This window comes from Zonotrichia leucophrys, chromosome 22, assembly GCF_028769735.1.
Source record: "Zonotrichia leucophrys gambelii isolate GWCS_2022_RI chromosome 22, RI_Zleu_2.0, whole genome shotgun sequence".
NCBI lineage: Eukaryota > Metazoa > Chordata > Aves > Passeriformes > Passerellidae > Zonotrichia > Zonotrichia leucophrys.
The window spans coordinates 358,609-370,265 of record NC_088191.1 but is presented as its reverse complement, the minus strand read 5'-3'; the positions used below and the strand labels follow the sequence as shown (position 1 = coordinate 370,265).

The 11,657-nt window shown below is 49.5% G+C and overlaps 1 protein-coding gene across 1 annotated transcript; it reads left to right on the top strand.

The window, feature by feature from the left end:
* The first annotated feature begins 1,164 nt into the window (after positions 1-1,164).
* ANXA4 (annexin A4) lies at positions 1,165-11,606 on the top strand. The gene is made up of 13 exons (XM_064731031.1): positions 1,165-1,239; positions 3,703-3,756; positions 4,691-4,766; positions 5,224-5,318; positions 5,581-5,694; positions 5,828-5,918; positions 6,606-6,685; positions 7,508-7,564; positions 7,963-8,056; positions 8,521-8,616; positions 9,048-9,106; positions 10,209-10,331; positions 10,582-11,606. The coding sequence occupies exons 2-13, from the start codon at positions 3,754-3,756 to the stop codon at positions 10,639-10,641; spliced, it is 948 nt and encodes a 315-aa protein (XP_064587101.1). The 5' UTR covers positions 1,165-1,239; positions 3,703-3,753; the 3' UTR covers positions 10,642-11,606.
* The last annotated feature ends 51 nt before the right edge of the window (positions 11,607-11,657 follow it).

Sequence of the window (11,657 nt, the reverse complement as noted above, 5' to 3'; positions counted from 1 at the left end):
CTTGAGCCTGGCTTTTCTGCTCCCCTGGTCCATCCCCGTGCATCAGCAGTAGGTGCTGGGCTCCCTGGAGCTGTTTTGGGAGCAGGAGCTGCAATAAATAACCCACACAGACATGCTCACTGAGGCACAGCCTGCCCACATCCAGGCTGCTAAATTTAGGTTCCTTCCAGCAGAGGAGCATGGGCAGAGAGGCACAGGGATGAGACAGGGCTGTCCTGTGAGCTGGAAAAAACCCGTGATAATAACAGCCCGTTGGGCATCACAGGGGACCAAAGGTGCTGAGGATAAACACTTGAAAACAAATGTCTTCTATTGCAAGGCTGATTTCCCTGTGCCAGCCCTGTGATCGTGTCCATGGCTGACCCTGGAAGGTAAAACTGAAGTCCCTTTGCCTGCGGGGTTTTGGCTTGAGGGCACTGCCATTTGTGGGGCAAAATGAACAATCGCTATGCAAAGAACCATCCTAACTGAAATCGCGGCTGTTTGCAGTGCAGAGTTCCTAGACAAGGGGTGAGGATGCTGAAGAGCCAGAGAGGTGCTGTGTGAGCACGATACAGATCAGGAATCCCCGCAAACAACACCGGGGGAGGAACAGGACTTGTTGATGGAGGGTTTTGCTGCCCGTGTGCCCCATGCTGGAGCTCCCTCCGTGTAACCCCTAAATGCAGTTTGGGGTTACATCCCAAATGTGTAATGTGAATGAGGCTTCCCGGGAGCTTCTCCCTGCTCTGGATCACAGCCCGGCGCTCAGGGATGGGCAGGGCAGGGCTGGAACTCCCTCCGTGTAACCCCAAAAGTGCATTTTGGGGGTTTACATCCCAAATGTGTAATGTGAATGAGGCTCCCCGGGAGCTTCTCCCTGCTCTGGATCACAACCACAGCTCAGGGATGGCAGGGAGGGCTGGAGCTCCCTCCGTGTAACCCCAAAAGTGCATTTTGGGGGTTTACATCCCAAATGTGTAATGTGAATGAGGCTCCCCGGGAGCTTCTCCCTGCTCTGGATCACAGCCCAGCGCTCAGGGATGGGCAGTTTGGGGTTACATCCCAAAGGCGCAGTGTGAATGAGGCTCCCCGGGAGTTTCTCCGTGCCCTGGATCACAGCCCAGCGCTCAGGGATGGGCAGGGCAGGGCTGGAGCTCCCTCGCGTCACCGCCGCGTGTCGCCAGGGCGGGGACTCCGCCACCCGGGACAGCCACCAGAGCTCTGCCCGTGTGTGCCAGGGAGCCGCAGGGACAGCAGGTGAGTGCCAGGCGTCCCCCTTGGCACGGCGGTGCCCGGGAAGGTGCCAATGCCCCTTCGCAGCGGGCACTGACGGCGCTGCGATGCCAGCGGTGCCAGCGGGGCTGGGGCAGCCCGGGCGGGGCTGGGCAAGGACAGGGGGCAGTTCGGGATGGAGGAAGGTGCCAATGCCCCTTCGCAGCGGGCACTGACGGCATCGCACCGGGCAGGGCGATGCCAGCGGGGCCAGGGCAGCCCGGACCGGGCTGGGCAAGGGCAGTTTGGGATGGAGGAGGCGCTGACCTTCCCCGGGCACAGCGGGTGCGGGTTTGGTTCCTGTTTGGTGCCAGGGCTGGCCCGTCCTGGCCGCTGCAGTGCCGAGGGCATGGCAGGGGCGCACAGGCTGAATGGGGCTCACCAAGCTGTAAGAATCGTGCTTTATTCCTCCTGAGGGCCGTGGCCAGATAAAGGTCACTGTGTGGGAGGCTCTGGGGTGCCTCAGCTGTCTCGGGTTCGGGGCAGATCCTTTCCTGGGGTCAGAGCCTGCGGCGAGCCCAGCCCAGCCCGGGCACAGCCTGGGCACAGCCCGGGCACAGCCGGGAGCGCAGCCCGTGCCCATCCCGCACGCAGTCCCAGCACGCAGCCGTGCCCATCCCGCACACCGAACAGCACGCAGCTTTCCCGAGCTCTGGAAACGCTGACCCGGCCCTGGGTGTGGGTTGTGCTCGGGTAAACGTGCACCCAATACAGGAACTCGTCTGGCAGGTCCGGGGTTTGCCCGGCAAGGAGAAGGGTCGCAGAGCGGTGGGTTTCCATGCAGAGCCGAGGTGGAGGATTGGCAATGCTGAGAGCTCAGACTGGGAGGGGAAAAGCTCTGTGTTTATATCCTGTTAAGCTGTTGGAACTTTCCTTGGTGGTTCCTGCGTGTGTGCTCCAAACATAGCCAGGAAAACCTGACTGTGTGCAAGCCTAAACTTGAACTGGCCAGCACATGTAATAGTGTCGGCACTTACCTGATAAATCAGGTTTATTCAGCTTTTAGAGGATGTTTGATATGGACCTAAAACTGGCTGTTTAGCTGATAAAGCCTGCCAGGAAAAGACCATCCATGGAAAAAAACAAATCGGGTAATGGGAGGGATGCCTCCTACGCTTGCACTCTGTCACCTGGGCACAGTGTTTGGAGCTTGTTCTCTGCCAGCTTTATTGAACCAGGCCTTTATTCTGGGGTGAAGCAAATAACATCAGGACCACAGCACAGGCTGGCTGGCGCTTGCATGCACAGTTTAATTCTCCAAAGCACAGAGTGAATATTGTTCCTGTCCTGGAGCTGTTTTTCCCCGACTGAGCTGCACACCAGGAATTGTGTTAAGCTGCTGAGAAAATCTGCTGAGCAATTCCCTCTCTCTGCTTGCCAAAGGGTGGCTTAGGGGAGTTTCATTCATCTAAAGCCCCAGCATGAGGGGTTACAGCCTGGCTGGGCTCTCGCACCTGTAACCTCAGTGCTCATCTCGCACAGAAATGCACCAGGAGCAAACCAGCGCTCTCAGACTGAGCACTGCTTTGCTCTGCTGCCTTCCCAGTGCCTGCTCTTTCAATTCCCGGGATGAAGAAATCAGGCTTGCAGTCAATATTCAGTGTGGTGTTTCTGCTGCTAATGGATGTTGTGAGGGGATTCTCCCTGAGTGCAGTGCATGCAGCCTCTCCTCATGGTTTGGTTTCCTTCTGCCAGCTCAGAATTTCCCTGCTTTTCCCTTTCCCTTCCCACTGACCTTTATTTTGCCCTCTAATTGTCTTCCTCAACCAGCCTGCCTGATATTCCTGCTTCTGTGTGCAGACCAGCTCCATCACAAAAACAGCAGTGAAATTTGGAGCCTATCTGACAAATTGGCTTTTTACTTCTGTAGAAAGATTAGAGAAGAGCAAAGATGACTTTTCTGAGGTCTAGGTCATACCGTGATGACTGGGATTTATGATCAGATGAAAGGAGGCAAACTCAGCACTAATAATTGCTTGTATGTGGGTATCTCTTTGAGTCTGCCTTTCCCAACTCCTCTGCTGGGATGCTGGGATGAGCTTGGCTTGTGGGGAAGTGAACCTTGGGCATGACCTGTGGGGAAGTGAACCTTGTCCTGGTACGTGGCACCCTGTCAGGGGATCAGGGACTCAGGAAAATTTGGGTGTGTTCATGCAAAGGCTCTCTGACTGCCAACAGAATTGTGAACTAATAACCCTGGGCAGATGGCAAGGAAGCTTTGGGGGTTTTGGAGGGTTTTGTCAGTTAAAACTACAGCCTTTGCCCAGCCCAAAGCAGGGCTGGACACTCAGGGAAGCTGCCCTGGGTGTTCACTTGTGCTGCTCAATCCTGCTTTATTCCTCAAAGAATTGGATGGTTATTTAACCAGCCCCATTAACCTTCGAGGGAAGGTGTACTCTATTAATAATTTGCTAGAAAACTAACACTCCCTGTGTTTTATTATTGCAGCTGTCAGTGCCCTGGACACAGACAACAACAGATTGAGCAGATCTGGGCAGGATGGTGAGTGAGAGTGTTTGCTGTGCCAGGCTGTGCCAAGCCTTTGCCCTGGCCTGATAAACGTGGGGAGTGGAGCTCAGATAAGGACACAGCAGGAAGAACCTGTCACTGTCTGTCCCTTCATGGGGCTGGATTTATCACTTCTTTCTGCTTCCTCATTGCAGAGGAGAATGGCCCACACATACAGGCTTTTTGCCTTTGGGGAGTTAATGGGAAACCAGATCAGATATTCAAATAATTCAAAGAACATTAATTTCTCCAGATAAAGTTCCTAGGCCAAGCCCCATGCAGACAGACCTGGAACACTTCCAGGGACAGGGAAACACTTTTCTGCCCATTGAATGTTAAATGGTACTTTTACCACTGATGATTTTCTTGGGAACATAAAGAGCTTAGCAAGAAAAGTGTATTTCCCCAGAAATTGCAATAGACCAGGGGCAGGAGAAACCTGTTTGTGAAGCACCATTTGGGGTGAAACACTGCACTTCCTGGTGTGTTGTTTAACAGAATGATGGCCCTTGACTGCTCTTAGAGAAGTCAGGAATGGGGCTTTGCTGGGAACAGCTTCTTCTGTGATTTACATGGAAAACTGCTGGGAAGAAGCTGGACTGAACAGAGATGTCTGCAGTGTGCCCTTATTTAGCTGGAAAACAGATACTGCATGGGCAGCACATTAAGACATTTTCTCCTTTCAGCTGGGTCCCTGTAGCTTATTTCTTATGTGCCTGGGAATCCTTCTGGAACAAACCATTTCATTTTTGGAATGGATGGAACCTGGTATAAAATCACTTATGTTTGGAGGGCAGACTTTACTTGCTGTCACTTTCCAAAAGAGATGATTGCATCTTTTGAATTGTCTTTTTTTTTAAATTCAGCTCTATTCTGTGAATGTCTCCCTTTGTGACCGCTTTTCATAACTCCTCTCCTTTGGCTTTAGGCAACAGTCAAGGGTGTCTCATCTTTCAGTGCTGAGCAAGAAGCACAGGCTCTAAGGAAGGCCATGAAGGGCCTTGGTAAGTTGTCTCCCTCCACTGTTAAACCTTCTTTTTTAGCTCTGCTGGTTGAGAAGATTTTTACTGGTGTTAAACCTTCTTTTTTACTTCTGCTGGTTGGGAAGGTTTTTACTGGTGTTAAACCTTTTTTAGCTCTGCTGGTTGGGAAGGTTTTTACTGGTGGTTTTTTGGAGGGGAAGTTCAGCCATTTGCATCACCTCACTGCCTTGTGAGGGAATTGGGCAGCTTGAACCCCACTGGAAATCCAAACCTTGGCCATAAAACATCTTTGGTCAAGGTTTTGTTTTCTGTGTCTGGTGTGGCGCTGCTGGGCTGAGATCACACACTCGCGCACACATCAGAGCCAGGTTGTGCAGGGTTGTGTGTAAGGTTGTGTGCCCATTGCACACCCAGTGGCACACACAGGCCTCTGGTCCTGCTGCGAGCAGCCTGACTGGTTTGCTGTGGTTCCTTCCAGGCACGGATGAAGATGCCATCATTGAGACCTTGACCAAGCTGAACGTTTCCCAGCGCCAGCAAGTTCTGATCACCTATAAAAGCACTATTGGCAGGGTAGGTGCTCTTCAGAGAGCAGTGCTGTGCCTCTCACTGGGAGATGGGGACTTCTTGGGTTGTACCACCTGGGTGAAATGTGAAGAACATCCCAGTCTCCACAAAAGTATGATTGGCACTGAGCACAAGCTTTCCTTGGCCAAGATTTTTTTGTTCTTGTTCACTTCAGAGTAACTGTTCATCCCAAAAAAAGTATTGAACGAGTTCTTCCTCTTCTCAAAGGCTGCGTCTTTTTCTCCTTTCTTCTCTTTCTGATTTCTAGGATTTGATTGATGACTTGAAGTCTGAGCTGAGTGGGAATTTTGAAAGGGTGATCATTGGTTTGATGACTCCTACCACCATGTATGACGTGCATGAACTGAGGAGGGCTCTAAAGGTTTGGAAATCCCTTTTTGTGTTGCATGACTTATGGTCAATTCAGTATGCAATGGCATAATTGTATATTAATTATTAATTTCTTATTAAACAAGAGTCCTGGCTGTGACAGTGTTGTCTCTGTGATTCCCTAGGGAGCAGGGACAGATGAAGGCTGCCTGATTGAAATCCTGGCGTCTCGCACCAACGCCGAGATCCGGCACATCAATGAGAACTACAAAATCCGTACGTAGCCCGCTCTGCAATTCCTCACTGGCTCCAAAGCCACCCCTGTGTGTGCAGGGGGGTGGGGAGAGGCAGGAGAAGGGTCTGTCAGCACCAGGGACTACAATGACACCCAGAAATTGAGTTGGTGTAATGGGGTGGGGTGGTTATGTCTGTCAGATGGAGGTCTATCCATGGTGGATCTTTTACCAATTTTATCCTGGCTGTGCTTCTGAATTTTGCCCTGCACCACTCCATGTGATTGATGCCTGGATTGCTGTGATGAAAGCCAGGAAGGGCCAGGGCATCCTGGCTTGTCCTAGTCACAGTGTGGCCAGCAGGACATGCCTGTCCCCCTCCCAGTGCTGCACTGCTGAGGCAATTCAAATCCTGGGACGGTTTAGGATATTAGAAAATGTTAGGATATTTGAAAAGGTTAGGATAGTTGGGATATCAGAGAAAGGTTCTACACCCAGAGGGTGGCTGGGCACTGGAACAGGCTCCCTGGAACAGTGGTCACAGCAGCAATCCTGATGGAGCTCAGGGGGTGTTTGGACAATGTTCTTGGGCGCGTGGTGGATGGTTCTGTGCAGGCCCAGGAGCTGGACCTGGTGATGCTGGTGGGTGCCTTCCCAGGCAGCGAATCCTGCATTCTGTGTATTCTGTGGGCTGTCAGTGACAGCTGTGCCCTGTGTGTGTGCTCTGCAGAGTATGGGTCCACCCTGGAGGACGACATCGTCTCTGACACCTCGTCCCTGTTCCGCAGGGTGCTCGTGTCCCTGGCCACGGTGAGTCCAGGCAGGGCAGCAGCGGGGTGAGCACCTGCTGCACATCCCTCACTCGTTTCTTATCTCAAAGTTTGCATACTCACAAAGCCTTTTATCAGGCTTTGAGAATTTTCTGTAAATCCATTTCCCGCAGAGGTGCTTCAGCTGGCTGCTTTTCACTTCCCTTGCATTTCACCTTGCCAGCTTCTGCAGGGAGAGCGGCCTCGCTCTGCCATGCCTTAATGTGGAGAAATGGCTGCATGACAGAGGTCACGTAGACATTCGCTTGTCAGTTGATTAGGAGCTGAGAAAGTATTGAATATAGTTAGTTTGAGTTTTTGCACTTGTAAGATAGTGTGTCTTTGAGTTTAGTTGAGTTTGATAACAAGTAGACAGAGAGACGTGAGAAATAAAGAATGTAAGCTTAAAAGAATGAAGAAGAGTTGATAGTGTAGTTTAACCAATAGATCGCTTAGTTTACAGAATATTCATGTTTATTACTTGCTGTATGTGTCTGATGCTCTCTTCAATAAACAGAACTTGCTTATCACTCATATTGAGTGTCCGAGTCTCCCCTCACCGACAAATGGCTCATCCCCGACAAAGGCCTCATTCTGCAACACCTTAATGCCATTTGCTCTTTTTAATAAAGTGGATGGCTGCTAGTTTCAAAAGAAAGAACAAGCACATCTGAATCATGTTTTGCTGTATTTGTGACCCATTACTCAATGTTAAGAATCCCATTATGCATCTCCAATAACTGGGTTTGAACGGACAATTTGCAGGACTTACTTCCATTAGCTGCTCTGTTGAAATGAGTTTTTCATCCTTGTATTACTGCAGGGTAACAGAGATGAGGGAACATTCGTGGATGAGGCCCTTGCTCAACAAGATGCTCAGGTGTGTAGCAATTTGCTTCCTGGCAAGAGCTGTCTGGGTTTGTGTGTGTGATGTGTGGTGAGTCCCTGCTGTTTGCAGACCTCTTTTTCTCAAGGCCGATGAGTAAACCTGGAGTTGTGCTGGTCAGCAGTGCCCCAGGTGAAGGCTTGATTGGGAATTAGGAAATGTTTTTCCCCCATAGGAGTTGTCCAGCTCTGGCACAGGCTGTCCAGGCAGGGGTGGTGTCCCCATCCCTGAGGGGACTCAACAGCCACGTGAATGTGGCACTTGGGGACATGAGTCAGTGTGAACTCAATGACCTCAGAGGGCTTTTCCAGCCCAAATGGTTCTGTGAAGCAAAAATCTCGTTATACACACCTGGTGTTCTCAGTTATCCCCACTTGGTTCCTGTCTTGCAGGTGCTGTATGAAGCTGGGGAGAAGAAATGGGGAACAGATGAGGTGAAGTTCTTGTCCATCCTCTGCACAAGGAACAGGTGCCACCTGCTCAGAGGTAGGGCCTCTCTGGTGTCCTGGGCTTTTTCCCTGCTTTGAGGACAGTACTTTTATAGGAGAATCCAGCTTCTTCATTAACTGGTTGTGATCCCTTCCTGACACAAGAGATATTCTCAGGGCCGGTTGATTCAAAATGGGAGTTCAGTAAAACACCCATCCAACTTCCTCCAGCCTGTGAATTGGAGATAATGAAGTGTGACTCCCATGGGACAGAGCTAAACATGGAAAATGTCTGCATTAAAAAGCAGTTCTGGAAAATCCTTGCAGCAGTGGTAGGCTAATTATCAAGACAGCTGATAATTAAAATGAATTGTTTCTGGGGGGCAGCCCTGATTTAGCACAGTGTCGTGGTAATGGTGCAGTGTTTGTACAGGCTGTGAGGAGCTTGATCTTGCAAAGTGATCCTCGGGGGGCACACACTGCAGCGGCTCACTGGGCTCTGTTATCCAACTCTTCCTCCAGTTTTTGATGTGTACAGAGTGATTGCTAATAAGGACATCACAGACAGCATTAAATCCGAGATGTCAGGAGACCTTGAGGATGCTTTGTTAGCTGTGGGTGAGTTCCCTGCTTCTGATCTTTGTCTACAAACTAATTAAATAATTAACGACACTGTCTCTTGCCCTGGCTGTTTGCACAGCTTCAGGAGGCACGTTCTTTCTCACTGTTTTACGAGGCACAGTGTTTTAATCTTTGCAGATGCAAAGACCTGGTTAGAAGGCTCTGTGCTTTATATTTCTCTGCCAAGGGATGCTTTGGCAGATGGCATTTGCTGTGTGGAAGCCTTAAAGCCTTAAAAATATTTTATTGCTGTGCACTGGGCATGGAGACATCAATTGACAGCAGGTCACTGACTCTGGATGTCTGCACTGTGCTTGTTGAGTTGCACTTTTACAGAATAATGTCTGCACTGAGAAAGTGCTGGAAGGGAAGAATTTATCCTTCAGTGTTTATTGGTTTTAATTATCTTGTTCTTGTCTCCCTTACAGTAAAGTGCATGAGGAACAAACCTGCTTATTTTGCTGAAAGATTGTACAAATCCATGAAGGTAAAGAGATTTTGCTGTTTTCCCCCCCTGCCTCTCCATGCTTAAGCCAATAGCATGACAGCAATTAGAGAAAAAGAAACTGCGTTAATTGAGGGGGGAAAAGGAAAGAAATCTGAGGTTTTCTGTGGAGTTATTTCCTTCAGGAAGCTCATAGGCTTTTAGTGGAGCTCTTTTCCTTCAGGAAGCTCCGAGGTTTTCTGTGGAGCTCTTTTCCTTCAGGAAGCTCAGAGGTTTTTAGTGGAGCTCTTTTCCTTCAGGATGCTCAGAGGTTTTTAGCGGAGCTCTTTTCCTTCAGGAAGCTCATAGGCTTTTAGTGAAGCTCTTTTCCTTCAGGAAGCTCTGAGGTTTTTAGCAGAGCTCTTTTCCCTAAGGAAACTCAGAGATTTTCTGTGGAGCTCTTTTCCTTCAGGAAGCTCAGAGATTTTCTGTGGAGCTCTTTTCCTTCAGGAAGCTCCGAGGTTTTTAGCGGAGCTCTTTTCCTTCAGGATGCTCAGAGGTTTTTAGTGGAGCTCTTTTCCTTCAGGATGCTCAGAGGTTTTTAGTGGAGCTCTTTTCCTTCAGGATGCTCAGAGGTTTTCTATGGAGCTCTTTTCCTTCAGGATGCTCAGAGGTTTTCTGTGGAGCTCTTTTCCTTCAGGAAGCTCAGAGGTTTTTAGCGGAGCTCTTTTCCCTAAGGAAACTCAGAGATTTTCTGTGGAGCTCTTTTCCTTCAGGAAGCTCCGAGGTTTTTAGCGGAGCTCTTTTCCTTCAGGATGCTCAGAGGTTTTCTATGGAGCTCTTTTCCTTCAGGATGGTCAGAGGTTTTCTGTGGAGCTCTTTTCCTTCAGGATGCTCAGAGGTTTTTAGTGGAGCTCTTTTCCTTCAGGAGGCTCAGAGGTTTTTAGCAGAGCTCTTTTCCTTCAGGATGCTCAGAGGTTTTCTGTGGAGCTCTTTTCCTTCAGGAGGCTCAGAGGTTTTTAGTGGAGCTCTTTTCCCTTGGGAAGCTCCGAGCTGGTGATGGATGCCTGCATTAATGTCAGGAGGGGATTGCAGGGAAGGCCAAGGCTCAGTGCCTGTCCCTGTGTGTCCCTGCGTGTCCCCAGCTGCTGCTGTGTCCCCGCAGGGCCTGGGCACTGATGACAGCACGCTGATCCGGGTGATGGTGTCCCGTGCTGAGATAGACATGCTCTACATCAGGAGGGAGTTCCTGGCCATGTATGGAAAATCACTCCACTCCTTCATCAAGGTGAGCTCGGAGGCTTGCACGCACCTGGGTTTGCTGAGCAGCACCAAGGAGACCCTCAAAACAGCATTTGGATATTTTAGAGGAGGTGGAATTGAGGAGACTTTACATTAATGTACTGAAAACCTCCCTGAATGTTCTTGGTTGCTGTCAAAGAGGACACAAACACGGCAATAAGCCATTGATGCTGAAGGGAATCCTGCCTTCCACGGAGCTGCAAAACTAACGGTGTTCCTTTTTCTGCTCTCTCTAGGGAGACTGCTCAGGGGACTACAGGAAGGTCCTGCTCAGGCTGTGTGGTGGGGAGGACTAAGGCGGCCTGGGGAACCTGCTGGGTCATGGCAAGCAGCTGATCATAGAATGGTTTAGGTTCTTAAAAGACCTTTAAGATCATCGAGCCCAATCATGATAAAGATTTCTTTCTTTTTTTTTTTTTTTCCTTTTTTCTCCCAAATGCCTTATTAATTACTGTGATTATTGACTTAGGTTAGTTCATGTTGTGGTTAGGTAGTGGCCATTCTGGCTGACCCTTTTGATACACTTTTATGCTTGGAACACCCATTTGCCTCCTAACTGGGCTGGCGAAGCCCAGCTTACACAGAATGCTGTAACCAAAGGTATAAAAGCTGTGTCCTGAGCAGCTGCCCCTCTGCTGTTGTGCTCACCAGCAAAATGCACCAACTAAAGCAAACCTGAGAGTGAGAGGCTGCACAGGGAAAAGCCAGCCTCAATGGAGACTGCAGAACATGGGTCTGCTCCAGTTGTTCAGTAGAATTAAAACACAAAGAAACCAAATATCTAAAATACAAACGCGTTTACATATTAACCTGCCTCTGTTAGTGTGGAGCATTAACAGCCTGGCTGTGCTGTGTGTATATGTTGCCTGTAAGTGGGGAATTGTCACTGGTGACATGAGGAAAACCTTGTTCTGCCCTGGAGAGAGCAGTCCTGTGTTTTTTGGTCTGTCTGCTGGATCATGGGAGTATAAATAATTATACTGCAGAGGTGCTGCCTGGGGTGGGTTTCAGTGCCTTGGGTCTGGCTGGGTTTCAGAGCATTGGAAAATGAATAAAGAATTTGTTTCTGTATTTCCCATTGCGATGGTGTGTTCTGGGGGGGGACACAGCAAGAACTCGTTTTGTCCAGAGATCCTGGATGGGGAGTGGCTGCAGCGCTGCTTTTTGTGCTAATTCATCCACATTCTCTTAGTCTTTGTATCCTTTTCCTCCTGTAAGGACTATACAACACATAAACTCAATCTTTGTCTCTTCTTTATCTTCTGGTTTCTGGAAATTGTCCTTTCATTCATGCATTCTACACTCCAGATGT